The 21,291-nt window shown below is 38.3% G+C and overlaps 2 protein-coding genes across 20 annotated transcripts in view; one reads left to right on the forward strand and one right to left on the reverse strand.

Annotated features, from left to right (window-relative positions):
• The window catches only part of DCAF17 (DDB1 and CUL4 associated factor 17), a 34,827-nt gene extending 27,087 nt beyond the window's left edge, over nt 1-7,740 (reverse strand). For 2 of the 4 annotated variants that reach the window (XR_009054995.1, XM_057743912.1), the window contains exons 1-3: nt 6,495-6,979; nt 5,965-6,068; nt 2,026-2,116 (exon numbers count right to left, since the gene is read on the reverse strand). Coding sequence is in view for 3 of the 4 variants with exons in the window: in XM_057743912.1 (XP_057599895.1) it covers nt 2,026-2,116; nt 5,965-6,068; nt 6,495-6,620 (321 nt within the window). In the remaining variant the exon portion in view is untranslated. Of the gene's footprint in view, nt 1-2,025; nt 2,117-5,964; nt 6,069-6,494; nt 6,980-7,627 lie in introns of those variants that run through there. The other 2 variants (XM_057743914.1, XM_057743913.1) reach the window with 2 other exon arrangements.
• Nucleotides 6,424-21,291, forward strand: part of METTL8 (methyltransferase 8, tRNA N3-cytidine) — a 159,289-nt gene continuing 144,421 nt past the window's right edge. For 14 of the 16 annotated variants that reach the window (XM_057743921.1, XM_057743932.1, XM_057743928.1 and 11 more), the window contains exon 1: nt 7,213-7,348. The gene's annotated coding sequence lies outside the window, so the exon portion shown is untranslated. Of the gene's footprint in view, nt 6,525-6,975; nt 7,349-21,291 lie in introns of those variants that run through there. The other 2 variants (XM_057743918.1, XM_057743934.1) reach the window with 2 other exon arrangements.

Here is a 21,291-nt window from a genome sequence, read left to right on the forward strand (position 1 = left end):
AGTCATTATGGCTCTACTCTAACCTCAAATGCAAGGCTAAAATCCAGAATCAAGACAGCCAAAGAAGAACAGAAACGGAGCTAATTTTAAAGATAACCTGTCTTCAAAGAATTACCCCCAACAAAGGGAGAGAGGATAACTGCTTTGGTGTACCTGCCACTGAGGAGCTGCCACAAGGTGGATGTCTAAGGCAGGAAGAGAAAGAGAAGTCAAGGGTTCTACTTTAATTTGTGGAATAAAAAGGAAATTCTAAGAGGTTAAGTTAAGAACAGGGAAGTTGAAATTAATCTAATATTGCTTAGGCTGAAAAGTGAATAGAAAAGAATGTAGGCGTAGTTATTTTATTTATACTCCTAAGATTTGTCTCCCCTTTCAAATGTTAGGGAAAGAAACAAGGTTTTTTTGTTTGTTTGTTTCTTGGTTGTGTGTGTGTGTGTGTGTGCACACGTTTAAGCTTATTAGCTACTGAAGTCTTACATTAAAATCACAGGCAACGATGTAAATATTTTTATTCTTTGGTGTCTTATGTAAGTATCATCTCATGGAGATTTTAAAGTTTTTAAAAATGTACCACTTACCACTTATTAAAAGTAGCACATATAATAGGTTTGAACTATTTTCCTAAACTAAAGTTGTATTTCACACGTTGTCTCAGAGAAGAAGGATGCTAGTTTAAACGTAGTTTCACAACAGCATGTTAACAACAACATAATACGCTTTGTAGTTCTTCTTAATGGAAAATCTTGCTTCACTTCAGATAAGAAGAACAAAATGTTCAAAGAGAAGTGAGATTAGGAATTAGGTTACTAGAAAGTTTATTTTTGCAGGACTGATGTAAATTTTTGGTGTTCTGCACTGGTGTCTTCAAAATTTTTCTCAATTAAGAAATCTGTCATCCTCTTCCCCTCACCAATGAAAATAGATTAAAAGGCTTTAGATGTTAAGGACACAATAGTTATTTTTAACTTTCAACAAAGAGTTAGAGAAGAAAATGTAGATTAAAGCTTTCTGATTTTTAAAAACAAGACTTCTCTGAAAGAGAGTAACTGTCCAGGGAAAAAGAAAGCAGCAGTTTTAGGAAACTACAATTTTATGTAAAAACAAGTCTTAAAAAAAAAAAAGAATTTTAATAATAAATGTGAAGCACAGTCTCTTAACATTTAAACATAATTTTTGGTCACATATTCTATTTTTCCTAAAAAACAAACATCCAGATTCAGAGACCTGACTAATTTGTTGCAGTATTTCTTAAGTGTATTTCTTAGAATACCGATCCCATAGAAAACTAATATTTAGAAATATATCTCAAAGTAGGAAGTTCTATGATCAAATGAGTTGGGAAAATGGTTTGACAATCACCATACACATTAGTATTATTATAAGTATTAATAGTATTAAAGGCTCTGAGAAGTAACTCTAAATAAATTTGTTTAACCCTTTAAACAACCTAATTCTCCCAACTCCTCTAGCAAGTATAAATGTTAACATATTATGACAACAGTGTTCTCACACACTGGGGCAATGCTGATCTGATGGAATGAGCTTATCTATTATTTTATTTTTTATTTTTATCTTATCTCTTTCCTCAAAAAATTCAGAGGAAACCCATAGGAATCCACTTTTGAAGAGCCATGCAACATAGCTTTTGCCCTAAATAAATATAAATATTTTATTGTCTCAATATATTAAGTAGAATAATCTCTTAAACACTAAGAATAACTATAAACTAGCTTATATTGCTTATAAAACTTTTAATCAGTTCATAACTTTTTCTAGTTTTCAAGATTTACAAATGGTATCAAAAGTTAAAAATATATTAATAGTATCAACATATAATTTAACATAGAAATTACTTCATGAGGAAAAATGATAATCAAAAGATATGCGCTCTTGATTCCTTTCAAGGTTTAAGAATCACTATGATACTTAAGTTTTATTTCTTTACACAATATACAGTATTAACAATAATCAGTTCTTCTAGGCTAAAACTGCTTCAGAAACAAATGCTCTAAAAACAAATCTTACCACTGGACATTCCCATAATAAAGCATCCTCTATTTTTTCTGATTTGGAACATTTTGGCATTTCATAAAGTTTTCTTGGCTCTGATGCAACACTGGGGAAAAAAAAAGATTATTCTTCTTCATAAATGAGATAGTGCTTGCTCAGATTTGAGTGATTTTTTTTTAATTCAGAGATTTGGAATACCCAAAATACAATTTGCTACTCTGCTTTCCTCTTCTTAACTAAATATTAATATTTTTTTCTGATCACAAAATTCATAATACGCATTCATAGAAAAAATCTTATATAATAAATTAAAATAAATTACAATAGTATAAAACTACCTAATATTAATATTTTGGTTCAGTTATTAATATTTTGGTTCATTTCCCTCTAGTTTTTCTTTATATTAATATGCTAAGGGCTCTAATGGAAAAAGTGGACACATGGAGGAACAGATGACTAATTAAGCAGAGATAAAAATCCTAAGAAAAATCAAAAGGAAATGCTAGAATCAAAAACACCATAATACAAATGAAGAATGTCTTTGATGGGCTTATCAGCAGACTGGACACAGTCAAGGAAAGAATCAGTGATCCTGAACACATGTCAAGAGAAACTTCCCAAACTAGCAAGAAAAAAAGAATGAAAAAAGCAGAACAGAACAGCTAAGAACTGTGGGATAATTAGAAAATGTGTAATGTACACATAATAGGAATACCAGAAGGAGACAAAAGGGAACCAAAACAGAAGAAATACTGAAATAATAATGGCTGAGAATTTTCCAAAATTAATGACAGACACTAAACCCCACATATACGAAGCTTACAGAACACCAAGAGTGATAAATACCAAAAAAATCGATACCTAGGCATATCATATTCCAACTGTAGGAAACCAAAAACAAAGAGAACATTTTTTTAAATTAATTAATTTATTTACTGGCTGTATTGGGTCTTTGTTGCTGCACACAGGCTTTCCCTAGCTGTGGTGAGCAGGGGTTACTCTTCATTGTGGTGCACAGCTTCTCACTGTGCTAGCTTCTCCTGATACAGAGCACGGGCTCTAAGTACGTGGGCTTCAGTAGCTGTGGCACGTGGGCTCAACAGCTGTGGCTTGCAGGCTCTAGAGCACAGGCTCAGTAGTTGTGGTGCACAGGCTTAGTTGCTCTGCGGCAGGTGGGATCTTCCCCCACCAGGGCTCAAATCCGTGTCCCCTGCATTGGCAGGCGGATTCTTAACCACTGCGCCACCAGGGAAGTCCCCAAAGAGAACATCTTGAAAGAAGTCAGAGGGGAAAAGAACAACTTACCTATAGAGGAACAGGTTAAGAGTTACACAGGACTTCTCTTTAGAAACCATGCACAAGTAGAGTGGAATGAAATATTTAAAGTGATGAAAAAACACAAATTCCCATCAACCTAGAATTCTGTATCCTGAGAGGTTATCCTTCAAAAGTTGAGAAGAAATAAGACTTTTTCAGACAAACAAAAATTGAGGTAATGTGTTGCCAGTGAACCTGCCTTATGAGAAAGTTCTGTCTTAAGAATGCAAAGAAGTTCTCCAGAGAGAATAAAAATGATATAGGTCTGAAACTCAGATCTACATAAAGAAAAGAAGAACGTTAAAGAAGGAATAAATAAAGATAAAATAAAATCCTTTATTTGTCTTATACTTAATTGACTTAACAGATAAAAATGTGTGTATAATAATAACGGTATTCAGCAACAAGATATTCAGTGATTATAGCCTATGGATAAGTAAAATGACTAACAACAACACTACAAAAGGCACGAGGGAGGAATCAGACACACTCAACAAAGGCAGCTGTACTACCCATGACGAGAGTAGCAGAAAGTGACTCAATGTGACTTATATTAGTTGTAAATGTATACTTCAAGTTCTAAGGCAACCACTAAAAAACTTTAAAAAGAAATATAATTGATATGCTAAAGTGGAGAGAAAATAGAATCATACAGAATGCTCAATTAAAACCAGAGAAGGCAGAAAAAGAATAAAAGACAAAGAAACAAAGAACAAACAAAACGAATAGAAAACAGTTACAAATACAGGAGGTATCAAAACAACTAAATCAATAATCACTTTAAATGTGAATGGTCTGAATCCACTTATGAAAAGACAGTCAGAGTGGATAAAAACAAGGCCCGAATATATGTTATATGCAAGAAATGCACTTTAAATGTAAAGACAGAGATAGATTAAAAGTAAAGGGATGGAGAAAGATACACCATGCAAATGCTAACCAAAAGAAAGCTGGAGTAGCCATATTAATTTAGACAAAGCAGACTTCGACAAGGAAAACCGTTAGGGATAAAGAGTAGCATTACTTAATGTGTATGCATCTAACAAAAGAATGTCAAAATATGTGAGACGAAAACTGATGGAACACAAGGAGAAATAGACAAATCCACTAATATAGTTAGAGACTCCAAAACAACCTCTATCAGTAACTGACAGATCCAACAAGCAGAGTACAGTTGAACTGAACGGTACCATCAATCAACTCGGTTTAACTGACATCTTTAGACTACTTCATCCAACAGCAGAATACACATTCTTCTCAAGCCCACATGAAACATTCACCAAGACAGACCACACTGTGGGCCATAAAATACACTTAAACAAATTTAAAAGACTAGAAACAATACAAAATATGCTCTCAGACCACAATGGAATTAGATTCGAAATCAATAACAGAAAGATAGGTGGAAAATCTCAAATATTTGGAGATTTAAATGACACATTTCTAATTAACACAGGGTTAAAAAGGCTCAAGGGAAATTTTAAAATGAATATACAATGTATCAACATTTGTGGGATGCAGCAAAAACAGGACTTAGAGAAATGTATGGTGTTAAATATACATATATTAGAAAAGGAGAAGTGCTTCCAGGTTGGTGAGCACATGGAGATTCGGGAAGAGTGGCATGCTCAGAGAGCACAGAAGCTCTAGGCTCCTTCCCACATACCTTGTCCTATGCATCTGGCTGTTCCTGAGTTATAAACTTTTATAACAAACCTGCAATCTATTAAGAAGCCGGTCACACAAAAAAAATCACGTATTATGTGATTCGATTTTTTTTAAATGTCCACAATAGGTGAATCTATAGAGACAGAAAGTAGACTAGCAGTTGCATAAGGCTGAGGGTTATGAGGTATCCTGGTGATAGCTAAAGGGTACAGTGTTTCTTTCTGAGGCAATGCAAATGTTCTAAATTAACTGTAGTGATGGTTGCCTGTATGAACCATCAATGGTTCATCAAATTCATTTTCACTGAATATGAATTTCAAGGCAGTAAAAATCACTGAATGGTACACTTTAAATGGGTGAATTATAAAGCTGTTATAAAAGCAAAAGAAAATAACCATTTTTTTTTAGAGAAAAAAACTTAAGTATGGCATGATGTTTGGAATATGCTTTAAAATACTTAGCAAAGGAATAAAGGAAAGGGGGTGGGATAGATAAGGAAGTGTGACAAAATCTTGACCCTTTTTGAATGTAGATAATGAATAGATGGGGTTTCACTGTACTATTCTATACTTGAGCAAGTTTGAAAATTTTCTTTTAAAACAAAGGCAAGTACTTCCAAAACAGAACACAGAAATTCTTCTCTAAAACAGCATCTAATTAGTAGGTACCTGGATCTCCTGACTCTGGTATCTTTTAAGCATAATAAAATACTACATTGTACTCAGCAATCTATCATTCTGCCTGCAATATACATTCGCTTTAAATTGGTATTTACAAAGATGAAAACTCAAACTTTAGATTTAACAGGATTTTAAAATTACATGCATTTTACCCTCTACCCTTATTTTGTACCTATTTTCCTATTCTCCCATTCCACTAAGCACTAATGTAGGTATTTGTTTCTACAAAAATCAGAGTTAAGATCAACAGTCAAATGAATTACAGCAAAAATTTTCGCCAAAAAGATACCTGCTGACACAGCACCGATAATTGTCAAAATATATCCTTCCTCTCTCATAGGCTATAGGTGACTTGGAATGAGTTGTCCAAACATTCCTAAATTTAGTACTTTCCTGAAAGACACAAGGAATTTCGGTTTAGGAAATAACTCATAAGTTTCTACTGTGCACCAACTTTAAGTTGGATAGTTAAATTTACAGTTTTCAAAGTAATTTCACATACGTTCTTAAAAAAAATTATGTTCAACTCTTCCTCACACTGCCCTCACGTTTTGGCTTAAGCGGGGTAACCAATTTTTATAAAAATTGTTTGCAAGAAGATATACGAAGGTTAAAACTAAAAGCACGTGGAGGTTCCGTTCATGGCTATTTATTAACCCCCCCCCCCCCTTCAAGTCCTTGATGACCCGGCCCATCACGTGTGATCTTCTTAAAAGCGGGCAGTATTGCATAAAAACTGCACCCCAGAGGAAGCCCGACACGCCGCTCCCCTCGTCGCCCCGCTGCCCTTGGTCCCGCTCCCGGCCGGCGGCCGGTCACCTGGCACACCAGCGCCCGCAGGATTTCCAGGTTCGTCCTCTGCACCATGCCCGCGTCGCGCGAAAAGAAGCCCAGCGCCCGGAGACTCAGCCGGCGGCACACGTTGGACTTCTTGCTTGGGCCCATGGAGGTGCGGGCCGGGCGCGGAGTTGGCAGGGCGGAAGAGGGACGCGCCGCTCACTCCCGCGCCGGGCAGCGACCGCTACCTCCGAACCTCCCGGCCCCAACCCCCCGCGGGGCCTGGGGAAAGCTGACACCGGGAGCCGGGCCGGGGGCGCACGGCAGTGGGGCGAGAGAGGGCAGAGCCGGCACCGCCCGAGAGTGGAGAATTGGGAAGGGGAAAAAAAAAAACCCTTCCTGGCTGGCCCCTCAAACGCTCTCCGGATCCAGACCCGTCTGCGGACACTCTAACGCCCGTAAAGTGCGGTCTGCCGGAGCCGTTCCCGCACCGGGAAATGCAGCTCCCCGCGCCCTCAGAAACAGCCTGCCGCGTTCCCAGAACTACAATCCCCATCAGGCAGCGGGCAGCGAACACTTGCCCCGGCCCCGCCTCCAACTCGCCGCGGCCCCGCCCTGCCCTGCGCCCTGTGGCCCCACGGAGGCTGCGCCGTAGGACTGGCGCGCCTTTCCGGCTCTGCGCGCGGCGCCGAGGGAGGGCCTCGGGGGCGCTGTGCTGCCGCCTCTCGGTGTGCGTGCCCTGTGCATGCACGCCCTGCTCTCAGGGGTCTGTCCTTTGCCGATCTGGTACCCCACGCCTCTCAGCTCCTGACTTTCGCTCTGGGAGGCCCTGGCCGGGCGCTGTGTCCGGTACAGCTGCCCCTCCCTCCCAGGGCAGCGTCCTGTGCTAAAGAAAGGTACGCCCTCGGCTTTCCCTTCAGTCACACGTTGGACACTGTGGATGAGGTGGACGGTTAAACATTTTGGGTCCGTAAACACTGTGCTTTTGTTATTATGAGTTAGTGGTGAAGATGGCTGGCATTCCCACCACACTAGAGTTGAATGACTGTTTCCCGGAGGCCCGCCCTTCTGAGGCCCGCGGAGACGCAGGCTGGTTTTGCGATAATTGCTGCATTTTCCTTCCTCTCGCCTCCCCCCCCCCCCCCCCAATTAGGAATGAAATATGAAATAGTTACATTGTTATTGGACTGCCCAAGATAGTCCAGGTTGATTTCTCTACGTAAAAGATAACTTTGTGACCAGCGCTGCCTGTAGGGTCAAGTTTTCTGTCATGTTCTCAAGGGCTGGGGCACCGAGGATATGATATTACCACCACACTGAGTTTTCAGTAGTCATGCGCCAGGCGAGTCCCATTGCTTTGCTTGTAAGTCCCTTGAGGGCGGTGCCTTTGCATCTCCCACGTGGCCTCTTGTTCACACGTGGGCTAGGGGGTGATTGCATCTGACTGACAGAGCAAAAAGTACAATACTGGGTGAGTGTGTTCTTTTTAAGTGTTCAGGAAAAATTTGTCGTATCTCTTTTCAACCTTGCTGAATTTCCTTGAGGGCCTGGGCTTTTGCTGATTTTTCATGACTTATTTACAGCATACTGTGGAGTGCTTTGTGTATTTTTAGAGCGCTATAATAGTTAATTTGGTAATTCATGAATGCAGCTGTCACTGAGAAAACTGGGACCCAGAAAAGATAACGGGATCTTCTTTGTCTGAAATGAAATTCAAATCATTGCTGAATTGAATTCATCACCTCTTTTTTCTCCTTCCCCTTCACCCCCACTTGTTTGTCTTCCAGTGGTTTTTATCTCACCACCAAGTCACCCAAGGGACAGTCATCCTACAGCCCTCTTTTCTGTCACCCCCAGCCAAGTACTTTTGATTCCGTTATCCATCTCCACTTCATATCCTCCCTGGAGTAATTTAGGGCCTCACCATTTTATCACATTATTATGTTAAGTAGCCTCATTTCTGCCTTACTTAAATACTTTCAATTCTTACCCTCCACACTGCTGCCAGAGTGATTTTTCTAAAGCAAAATCTGTCATTTTCCTATTAAATCTTTCAGTGGCTCCCGATTACCCAGAGCAGAATTTCTCAAACCTAAGTAGATACCTAGGATTCTCTATTTTGAACTTAAAATATATTCACTATGCAAATATAATACCATATATAAACTGATATATCTTTTGAACAACTATAATGCTCAAACAGTTGTACATTAAATGAAGCAAGACTATAAAACAAATAAATTCTGATGAATGCTTATTCATTGTTACCAATGAGACTGTTTTTGCTGGACCTATCAAGCTCTAAAGTGAACCTTCACTGTCCTCCAGGGCATAAATTCCTTATAGAAAAGCCTGTCTTTTTTGTCCTTGTGTTGAGAGATTACTCAATGACTTCACCTCTTTTCTTTCTTTAAACCACTGTAAAAACCTTCCTTTGTTCAATGTTTCATGATTTCATTTGACCTTCACTTGACAAACATCATTTACATAAAATAGTCTCCATGTCTCTCATTAACCTGTGCCAGTGACAAATGTTACCACTTGTTTGCCAGTGCAGTCCTAAACACAAATGTGTGAACTGGAATCTTGTGACAGTAATCAATTAAAAGGTGGTCATCTAGATGATCCAGAGTATCCTTTGGTTCAAAAAAGATTTTTTTGTTAGATTTTTATCAAATTGAAAATAAAAAGTTTCTTTAGAGAAATCTCATTGCCTTGAGGCTATGTATACGAATCCCTTGAGGTCTGTATTGCTGCCTTATAGGACAAAATCTGAATGCCTTAGTGTAGTATACAGGGCCCTCTGTTATCTGTATCTTCCCCACATTTTCAGCCTCATCTTTGCCCATCCTTCACATTTGCTCTTGTGGTCCTGACATGTTGCCTACTTGCTCAAGCCAGGGTGCCTTTACATTTTAAATTTTCTTTGTCTGGAGCTCCCTTCCTCTCCTCTCATCTGTTTATCTCAACTCATCCCACAGCTCCACTCAGAAACTTTTCCTGACCCCTCTATCTTAGTTATAGCCTTGCCTCTTCTAACATGCTACTCTGTAAACATTGGTTGTGGCACTATATTAGAATTGTTGCTTGCCTATCTTCCCAATGTTTGTGTTTAGAGAAGTCCATTCATTCATTCATTCAACATACATCTGCATTAACCATATTTTAGGCAGTGTACTAAGGATGCACATGTATGTTGAATGAATGGACTATTCTAAAAACAATGTTTGTATAGATTCTACTATCAGCAATTAAGTACTTTTAACACAGAATCAGATTTAGTCTTTATTCTTTAAGTAAGTAGGAAAACACAAGAAGAAACAACTTTTTAAAAACTTTAATCCCTACCAGTTCTACCTATAAAGTAGATATTTTCTTGTTGAAGATAAAATGGCATGAACAGATACCCCCAGCTTCAGATTTGGAAATGACTTCTCTTAATTTGGGGCATTGAACAAACATAGGTGTTTTTGTTTTTGTTTTTTTCATTCTGTGTCTATGTGATGTTTAGAGAATACTTAACCATCCTTGCCATCATATTTTGAAGACAAAGAAGAGGAGATTTGAGTTCAGAAGTTAATAAAATACTTTTTGTCCATATACTTTGTTTAAAGAGGCATAATGTAATAAATATATAAAACACTCCGGTTATTAAACCTGAGCATTTGTTCAGAGATGAAGAAATTTGAACCAAGGCCATAAGAGGTCATTCATTTGACAGGTAATTATTTTCATCTACAGTGTGCTGGGAACTATTTTGGCATAGGGTATAACAGTGAACAGGGAACAAGGTCCTCACATGTGGAAGGAGATAGACAATAAATAGATTTTAAAAATAAGATTTTCAGCTAGTGATAAAGTGCTGTGAAGAAGGTAAAACAGGATGATGTGCTCAACAGTGAGTGGTTGGGAGCCCTGCTGTACCCAGAATGGTCAGCAAAGGCCTCTCTGAAGAGTGGAGTTTTGAACTGAGCTCTGAATGATGAGGATGAGCCACTCTGCACAGAACTAAGGTTAGAGTAGTCCAGGCAGAGGGATGCTCCATTGCAGGGTCCCCAAGGCAATAACAACGTTGGAGTATTCTAAAACTATCAGAAGGCTAGTGTGATTCTTTAGTGTGCGTGAGGGAGGTGAACTTGCAGAGGTAGGCTGGGAACAAGTCACATCAGGTGTAAGGAATCTTGGATTTTTTCTTTTGTGATGGGACGCCATAGGACACTTTGAAGAAGGAGAGTAACATGATCTAATTTGTTATAAGATCATTGTGGCTATAGTGTGGAGAATGTACTGCAGTGGCGCAAGAATGGAAACAAGGAGATGGTGGCTGTTGCATTGGTCCAGATAAGAAATGATAGATGGACTCGAGTGGTAGCAGGAGAGATGGAAAGAAGGAAACAGATTCAGGATATATTTATTTTGAAAGTAGAATTGACAGGGTTCTGATGTAGTGGATATTAAAGATGAAGAAAAGGGTCAAGTGAAATCATAATAAAGCAGAACCACAATTAAACATCCCCAGACTCCCCAGAACAAACGGAAAGCAGGGAAATATCCATGATGTGCTGTCAAGGAAAGATGCCAAGATTTTATTAAATGTACACATTAGCGTTATAGACATTCATGCTGGAGAATGTTAGGATCTATTCTATGGCTGGGGCATGTGGGAAGAGAGGAATAAAATCAAATCCCAGAAGTAGGTAGGGGTCAGATCACGTGGGCCCATGGCAATGTGATGGAAAAATCTCTAGAGTCATATGACGTTCCCTTTAAGAGATAGTTGGGTACAGAATCACGGCAGGAGTGAAGTAGAGAGACCAGTTAACAGGTAATTGTAGTAGTTCAGGTGAGAGTAAGTCACTTTTGGAAATTTATTTTGAAGTTATTGAGACTTTTAAACATAAATTTGGTTTTTTTTAAAATTTTTTCTCTGTATATTTTAATGGTATATTTCTGAACATGTAGTACATTCATTCATATACAAAATCCAGAAAGATTTAGGTTTAAAGGATTGATAGTAAAGTTTGCAAACTATTCCTCTTATTTAAAAATGTATTTTATTTATTCAAAAGAATATGTATAGGTAACATAGCATAATGTATACATAATTATAAAATGAGTACCCAGATAGCTATCATCAACTTTGAAAAAACAGAACATTACCTAAAACTTTGACGTCTCCTCTGTGCCCATCCTGGTTCCTGGATCCCTCTTTCTTCTTTATATAAATAAAACATTAAGTTTTGAATGTTTTTGAACATCATATAAATTGAATCATACCGCATATATGCACTCTTCTACAAGTTGTCTGTTTTTTCTTCAGCATTACACTTGATAAAATACCTGTAGTTCGTTTCGTTTATTTTTACCAATATGTAGTATTTCATTGTGTGAATTTACTACGATTTATTTATCCATTTTCTACTGGCTGGGCTTTTGTTTTTTTGGGGGTTTTTTATTCCTAGAAAAGTACTGCTATAGACCTTCAACTTGTCTTTGGGTACACACATTAAAGGGAGTGTTCATTTTCTATTGCTGTGTAACAAATTACCCCAAACTAAGCACCTTAAACTAACACCCATTTATTGTCCCTCTCTTTTTTTTAATACACCAATAACTATTTGTCCCAGAACCATTTACTGAAGGGGCCCTCATTTCTCCACAGATCTGGAGTGCTAACTCTGCTGTATATCAGGTTTACATTCATAGTCTATTTCTAGGCTCTATTTTCTGGTCTGTTGTTTTATTTTTATATCCTTGGGTTAATGAACACCTGACCACTTTTATAATAAGGCTTTCGAGCTGGTAGAGCAAGTCCTCTACCTTATTCCTTTTCTTCAGAAGGGTCTTATTTCTTTTTGCCATTTGCACTTTCATATACATTTTTAAATCTGCTTAAGTTCTACAGAAACCTTATTGTAATTTTGATTGGGATGACATTAAATCTACCTATCAATATGAAGAGAATAGACATCTTTACCTTATCAGATTACCCTATCTCTAAAGAGAATATCTCTCCATTTATTTAGATCTTTTTAATGAAATTTTATAATCTTTTTTCTCAATGGATTACATATTTTGCAGCTTTCTAAGTACATTATATTTTTGGTCAATGTTGTAAATCGTATATTTTTAAATTAGGTTTTCTAACTATATTTTTGCTAGGATATAAACATGCAATTGTCTTTTTGTATACAGATCTTATATTTAGCAACATTGCTTTTGTATATTGATCTTTTGTTTGCCAGCGTTTATCTTTAATAGCAATAATTGTCATTTGTAAGGTTTGGGTGATTTTCCTACATAAACAGTCATGTCCTCTGGAAACTGACAGTTTTGTTACTTCCTTCTCAATTGTTTTACCTTTTTTCCTCTTTCTTTCCTTACTTTGTTGGCCGAGACCTCCAATGCAGTGTTGAGTAGAACCAGTGATAGTGGACATCCTTGTCTTATTCATGTTTATAAATGGAATACTTCTAATATTTCACCATTAAGGATGACATTGTAGGTTTTTGGTAGCTACCTTTTATCAGGTTAATGAAATTCTCATCCATTCCATATTTGCTGAAAGTCTTGTTTATTTTTAATCATGAATGGGTGTTGAATTTTATCAAAAACTTTCTCTGTAACTGCTGAGGTGATGATATAATTTTTTCTTTTAATCTGATAATGTGGTAATTACATAAATATATTTTCTAATGTTAAACCAAACTTGAGTTTAGATAAGTTTTTGTGATGTGTTTTGTTTTTTAAACACTGTGGAATTTGGGCAACTGCTGGCTTCATTGCTCTCTCAACTCTTCGGACTTTTGCTAGCTTTTGGTCTCCAAGGGTTTCTCTTTCTTGCTGGCTCACTCATGTATTTAACAAGATATATTTTTTAATGTATTTGTCCAGGCTTTTGGGAATATTTTATAGCAGAAGGTTTTGGGGGTATCAGGTTCACCAAATTACCAGTAGAATTCTACTTCCTCATATTTTTAGTGTAAATGCTTCCATTAACGTAAGATATAATCACTTAGCACCATTTCTGTCTTTTCTTCTTCTTGTCTCTGTGCACAACCATGCCCCTCTCTGCTGAAAAGAAGGAAGTAGAGTTGTGTGGTAGCAAGAGCATCACATCAGGAGTCATGAGGCACGAGTTGTAGCACCAGCAGTATCACTTAGTGAAATCTTGACCAAGCCACTTGCTCTCTCTGAATTTCCTTTAGTCATCTGCTAAGTAGAAACAGGATTGAAGTGAGAATCACATTAATTTATAAACATTAACACGTTGTAGAGAGTTTGGGGAGGAGAGGGTTAAGTAGCACAGAGGATTTTTTTTTTTAAGGTAGAGAAATGATTTCATATGATACTGTAATGGTGGATACATAACACTATGTATTTTTTTTTCTTTTCTTTTTTTCCCAGTCGTGCCAGATGACTCACGATGTGGGATCTTAGTTCCTTGACCAGGGATCAAACCTGTGCTGCCTGCAATGGAAGCATGGGGTCTTAACCACTGGACTGCCAGGGAAGTCCCACATTATGTGTTTATTAAAATCCATATAGTTTTACAGCACAAAGAGTAAAACTTAACGTATGCAAAATTTAAAAAACAAGGAGAAGAGGGTGTTCCAGGATGTAATGCAGACGGTGACAAAAGAATCTACCTGTATTACAAATGTGTGCAATAACCTCACTGAAAAGGGGTCAGGGAAAAGGTGCTGACCTAAGTAACTTTGAAAATGAGACTGTAAGACTAAAAGCAGTAGGAACTATACATAAGCACTGCCCTCTAGCTGATAAAAGTTTCCCACTGAGGTATGGGTTAATAATTCTGAAACTACTGCACTTGTATACTGGAATTGAACAGTTAATAGCTACATGGTGGATGATGGCAACCAGGTTTCTTACTGTTGGAGTGGGAGGTTATAGACAACCAAGAGGGGAAGGCTAGAATGATCCCTGTGGTAAAGGATTAGAGTTGGAGACATTAGTATAAACTCTAGTTTACTAGAGATACAGATGGTTACATATGGAAACATTTATAGATATGTGTATATATATACCGTTTAGTATACACACATGTATTTCCTTGCTTTGCCAGTTGAGAGGGCCTGGAATCAAGGACAACCTCATAGCAAAGAGCAAACCCAGCACCCAGACAATACCCCAATGAAAGGAACAAACACTCTAGAAAGAGAAAATTAGAGAAATAGCTGATCCTAGGACTGGGTCAAGGAATACATGAGTCTGCAACATTGTGTAGTGCCAGAAAGTAAGAAAGCGTTCAAAAACACAATGACGGAATGTGTCAAAAGGATATAGGAGCCAGCTGAAAGAGCTCTTAATGACCAAAGCAGGAGTAGTTTGAATAACAAAATAAAATAATACTGGGTTATAACCCAAAGTTTAAAATAAACATCAGTGTCCATACTGATATAAACAAGTGATTGAATAAATAAATGAGGGAGAAAAAAGAAATCTCCCTTACAAAAGAATTCCAAATAATTTATGTAGACACTCCACCCTTAAGAAAGGTGGAGCATAGGAACTTCCCTGGTGGTCCAGTGATTAAGAGTCCGGGCTTCCACTGCAGGGGGCATGGTGGGTTCATCCCTGGTCAGGGAACTAAGATCACGTATGCTGTGGGTCTCAGGCCAAAAAAAAAAAAAAAAGGTGGAGCATAACTCCCCCCTCCTTAAGCCTTGGCTGTGCATAGTGACTTCCTGCCAAAGAATATGGTATGGAAAGGGGGAAGGTACCTTTACAGTAGAAACCTGTCAGTCGCTACCTTAGCCAGTTTATCACGGTTTACATCAGTAGTGGTAAGTCATGTTCATATCATGTACCCTTGATATGATGTGATAAGAATGGCACTTTACCCCTGTGGTTTTCCTCCCTAAAACTCATAACCCCAGTCTAATCATGAGAAAAAACATCTGATGAGTATTTACTGAGAGGCATTCTAAAGATAACGGATCGGTACTCCTCAAAACTGTCAAGGTCTTTAAAAACAAAGTTTGAGAAACTGTTAGAGCCAAAAAGGAGCCTAAGGAGACCTGATGACAAAATGTAATATGGTATCCTGGATGCAATCCTGGAAGAGAGAAAGGACATTAGGGAAAAAGGAAATCTGAATAAAGTATGGGTTTAAGTTTATAATAATGTATTAATATTGGCTTATTAATTATAACATATCCACTATACTAATGTAAGACTTTAATAATAGAGGAAACTGACAGATACATGGGAATTCTTTGTACTATCTGCAACTTTTCTGTAAATCTAAAACCCTTCTAAAATTAAAGTTTACTTTAAAAGTGCAACAGGAATATGGTAGATACCGCTGGATAGAGGCAGCATAGCTTTAGTGGTTAAGAAGTTGAACTCAGGTACCAGCCTGCCTGGGTTCAGATCTCAGCCTCACTACTTACTAGCTGTGTGAACCTGCTGGTTACTGGAATTATTTAACCTCTATGTCTCTATTTACTTATCTGTTAAATGGGTTCTTGGGAGGACTAAATGAGCTAATGCATGTAGAGCACTTAGCGTAATGCCTGGCACATAGCCAGCACTATATAATTGTTTGAGTGTATTTATCATTACTGCTTTGCTTTGCTCTTTAGCTATGGGGAATCTCTGTGATTATAGCTGAATTTCAGTGACTCTTTCTCCTTTAGCATGCTGATATTTAGCTTGGCATTCTGACAACAGTGTTCATAATGTTTTGTTTGTAAGGGGAAAATCATCAAGATTGTAAAGATTCAAGAGAAAGCAGGACCAGAGCTTGAGGATTCCCATCCCTAGTTTCCTGCTGCATATATATAGCCTTGACTGAGTGAATGCAGAAGCCAAGAAACCTGACCGGATCTACTTTTTATGGGCCTAGGACATGCCACACATAGAAATTCTGAAGTTAACTTTATTTGGTTTTCACTAGATTCCTTATTAAAATATCCATTTCATTCATTAAATTGATGTTCTTTTAGGACAAAGCACTGCCTACAGTGCAAACCCCTCAGATTTAGGGTTCAGCACCCAAAATTTTGGTGATACTTGAAACAAAAATGGAGTGAATGTATTATAGATACATGCTTTAGGCCTTTTACTTCTCTGCCTAGAATACATACCAGCTCTTCAGAAAACCGCTTAGAGATCAGTAGCTCAGGTAGAATTTTGTTCTCAGGAGAATGTAGAATTTGGAGTCAGGAGAACTGCTTGGAGTGTGGGTTCTTTGTTTTTTTTTTTTTGTTTTTTTTTAAGAACTTTTATTGAGATACAGTTAACAGACAATAAACAGCATATATTTAGAGTGTGCAATTTGGTATCCCAATCTCCCAATTCATTCCCCCACAACCCTCCCCGCTTTCCCCACTTGGTGTCCATATGTTTGTTCTCTACATCTGTGTCTCTATTTCTGCCTTGCATTTCCTCTTTCATAGTTGTAAGCATTTGCCTTATGTATTGAGGTGCTCTTATATTGGGTGCATATATATTTATAATTGTTATCTCTTCTTGGATTGATCCCTTGATCTTTATGTAATGTCCTTTCTTGTCTCTTGTAACATTTTTTATTTTAAAGTCTATTTTATCTGATATGACTATTGCTACTCCAGCTTTCTTCTGATTTCCATTTGCATGGAATATCTTTTTCCATCCCCTCACTTTCTGTCTGTATGTGTGCCTAGGTCTGAAGTGGGTCTCTTGTAGACAGCATATATACGGGTCTTGTTGTTGTATCCATTCAGCCAGTCTGTGTCTTCTGGTTGGTGCATTTAGTCCATTTACATTCAAGGTCATTATCAATATATATGTTCCTATTACCATTTTCTTAATTGTTTTGTTGTTGTTTTTGTAGGTCCTTTTCTTCTCTTATGTTTCCTGCTTAGAGAAGTTCCTTTAGCATTTGTTGTAGGGCTGGTTTTGTGGTGCTGAATTCTCTTAGCTGTTGCTTGTCTGTAAAGCTTTTGATTTCTCCTTCAAATCTGAATGAGATCCTTGCTGGGTAGAGTATTCTTGGCTGTAGGTTCTTCCCTTTCATCACTTGAAATATATCATGCCATTTGCTTCTGGCTTGCAGAGTTTCTGCTGAGAAATCAGCTGTTAACCTGATGGGTTCCCTTGTATGTTATTTGTTGTTTTTCCCTTGTTGCTTTTAATAACTTTTCTCTGTCTTCAGTTTTTATCAGTTTGACTACTATATGTCTTGGTGTGTTTCTCCTTGGTTTATCCTGCCTGGGACTCTCTGCACTTCCTGGACTTGGGTAGCTATTTCCTTTCCCATGTTAGGGAAGTTTTCAACTAGAATCTCTTCCAATATTTTCTCGGGTCCTTTCTCTCTTCTCCTTCTGGGACCCCTATAATGCGAATGTTGGTGTGTTTAACATTGTCCTAGAGGTCTCTTAGGCTGTCTTCAGTTCTTTTCATTCTTTTTTCCTTATTCTTTTCTGTATCAGTGATTATCACCATTCTGTCTTCCAGGTCACTTATTCACCCTTCTGCCTCTGTTAATCTGCTGTTGGTTCCTTCTGGTGTATGTTTCATTTCAGTTATTGTGTTGCATATCTCTGTTTGTTTGCTCTTTAATTCTTCTAGGTCTTTGGTAAACTTTTCGATCTTTGCATCTAGTCTTTTTTCAAAGTCCTGGATCATCTTCACCATCATTATTCTGAATTCTTTTTCTGTAAGGGTGCCTATCTCCTCTTCATTTAGTTGTTTTTCTGGGGTTTTATCCTGTCCCTTCATCTGGTACAGTCCTCTGCTTTTTCATTTTCTCTATCTTTGTGTGGCTGTGGTTTTCAGTTCCACAAGACGAAATACTGCTGATACTGCTTGATACTGCTATCTACCCTCTTGTGGAGGAAGCTATCTAGGAGGCTCCTGGGTGCTTCCTGATGGGAGGGACTGATGGTGGGTAGGGCTGGGTGGGTGGAGCTCAGTAAGACTTTAATCTGATTTGGTGGGCGGACCTCAGTAAAACTTTAATCTGCTTGTCTGCCAGTGGGTGGGGCTGTGTTCCCACCCAGGTGGTTGTTTGGCCTGAGGCTACCTAGCACTGGAGCCCACAGGCTCTTTAGTGGGGCTAATGGCAGACTCTGGGAGGGCTCATGCCAATGAGCACTTCCCAGAACCCCTGCCCCCAGTGCCCCTGTCTCCTCCATGAGACACAGCTGCCCCCCACCTCTGCAGGCAACCCTCCCAACACCAGCAGGTAGGCTGGTTCAGTCTCCTATGGGGTCACTGCTCCTTCCCCCTGGGTCCTGGTGAGCACCCTTTTTTGTGTGCCCTCCAAGAGTGGAGTCTCTGTTTCCCCCAGTCCTGTGGAGGTCCTGCAATCAAATGCCGCTGGCTTTCAAAGTCTGATTCTCTGGGGATTCCTCCTCCTGTTGCTGGACTCCCAGGTTGGGAAGCCTGACATGGGGCTCAGAACCCTCACTTTAGTGGGTGGACTTTTGTGGTATAACTGTTTTCCAGTTTGTGAGTCACCCACCTAGCATTTATGCGATTTGATTTTAATGTGATTGCGCCCCTCCTGCCATCTCATTGTGGCTTCTCCTTTGTCTCTGGATGTGGGGTGTCTTTTTTGGTGAGTTCCAGTGTCTTTCTGTCGATGATTATTCAGCAGTTGGTTGTAATTCCGGTGCTCTTGCAAGAGGGAGTGAGCGCACGTCCTCCTACTTTGCCATCTTGATCCTATCTGGAGTGTGGGTTCTTGAAGCTGTGTGATCAAGGCAATTCATTAACCCCTTTGAGGTTTAGCTCCCATCTGTAAAATGGTGATAACAGAAATGCTTGTCCTGCCTTCCTCTCTTGCTTATAGAATGTTGTAAGGATTAGGTATGAAAATGAATGTGAGAGCTCTTTGTAAGTCGTAAAACCTACACAAGTATTATCTGTTATAATCCCAGGTTTTCAACCAGAGTAAAATTCTAATGGAGCTTTATAGTCATATCAAGTGTTGCAGTCATCTGCACACTTTATTTATTATGTAATGAACTGAAATAATTTGAATTTAAAATGCTTTAGATGGTATATTTTCTCACAGGACTTTAGTTTTTATGATGTTTTTCTTTGGTGTAACAAAGGAAGGCATTGTTTTAATCTGGAATTGTCTCTTTGAGGCGGTAGTTTGAAGAAATGGTTTCCAAACTCTTCACTGAAATTGGCTATACAAAGAACACAGAGTGTATCCCTGTGATTTAGGAAGTTGTTTCCTACAGACACAGACCCTCTTGTCCTGGTGTGGAGCTGACCAGCAGAGGGTGCACAAGCTTTCCCAGGAGCTGAGCTGGGCAGACCTGACTGGTGCCATCTGTGTTTGCTGCCTGATGATTAACAAGTACTATAAATGAAAAGGTTCTAGCACATCAGAAACACAGTTACCAAATGGAGAGAGCAGCCATAATGTCACACAGCAATGTAGACAGTACCTGTGCTAGTTGGTGAATAGGAAGTTTCTGGATAACTGGAATTTGGCATTCTACTGTGGCTTGTCTGTTTGCCACCTTCTGCTACTTTTTGCCTTTTCCAATTTCTTTCTCTTTCTGGGTTCTTTGCCCCACCTTCTCAGCATCTGCAGTTGTCTGCCTCACCTTGTCTAACAGATTGCAGTCTTTTAAAAGTAGCCTTTCCCTGGACTTCTTTGACCATAAGGTATTTTGGGTCCTGAATCCAGCCAACCTCAGCATCTTGTCTGAGTCCCACTGACCAGGCTCTTATAGACTCCATGGCATCTTTTCTTCCATGGAAATGGGTGACCATCAGAAAATTTTGTAACCTTTAGTGTTATTATCACTACTGCCCATATCAACTTTTTTCCCCTTCCTTCCCAAGCATGGATCCTCTACCCATGAGTAGTATATAGAATGTATATACTGAGTGGTTTTAAAAATATTTTTATGTTTTCTGATTATAAAGGTAATTTGAGTTTTCTTGAAAAGAACATTTTGAGATACATTAAGAAGAAAATGTAAAGATCTCCTTGAGCCTTTCAGTCAGAGGGAACTACTGTAAATGCCTCCAAATTTTTTTCTATGCGTACACATATATGTTGGTATATATATTAATTTTTTAAAATGGGATCTTACCATAGGTACTCTTTCTTACCTTTTTTCCCCTACCTAATAAATCACAGGCTTCTTTCCATATCAACAAATTTAGGTTTCTAGCAACATTTCAAGTAGCTGCATAATTTTCTTTTATATAGGTGTAAAATAATTTAGTCAGTCCTCTAAAGATGAGTATTTGGATTGTTTACAGTTTTTCAGTATAATGCTGTGACAAATCCTTAATATATTCTCCTGATTATATTCTTAGAATATATTTCTAGAAATGGAATTCTCCATCAGATTTCTTCTTTAAAAATGTTCATGTGTGTTGCCAAAGTTCCCTCAGGAAAGGTCTCTTGGTGCAAGTATCCCTGACAGTGTGTGTGGATGCTTGTTCCTGCACACCACTGATCACAACATTTCACCTTTGCTAAAATGACAGAAAGCCATTACACCATTTTTTTTAATTGGTGGACTTCCCACTCTCCATGTTGCCCAGGAAAATTCATCTAAGGCAGTGGTTCTCAAGTTTTTTGGTCTCAGGACCCCTTGACACTCTGAAAAAATTATAGAGGAGCCCCAAGAGCTTTTGTTTATGTGGATTATAGTTATCATTATCTATTGTATTAGAAGTTAAACCTTAGAAAAATTTAAATATTTAAGTCATTTTTAAAAAACAATAAAAAACCTATTGCATATTAGCATGGATACTCTTTTTATTAAAAGTGTTTTCCAAAAGAAAAAATTAGAAGAGTAGCATGGTTTTACATTTTTTGCAGATCTCCTTATTTTATGGCCTAAAAGATGAT

This window comes from Hippopotamus amphibius, chromosome 8 (assembly GCF_030028045.1).
Source record: "Hippopotamus amphibius kiboko isolate mHipAmp2 chromosome 8, mHipAmp2.hap2, whole genome shotgun sequence".
Lineage (NCBI taxonomy): Eukaryota > Metazoa > Chordata > Mammalia > Artiodactyla > Hippopotamidae > Hippopotamus > Hippopotamus amphibius.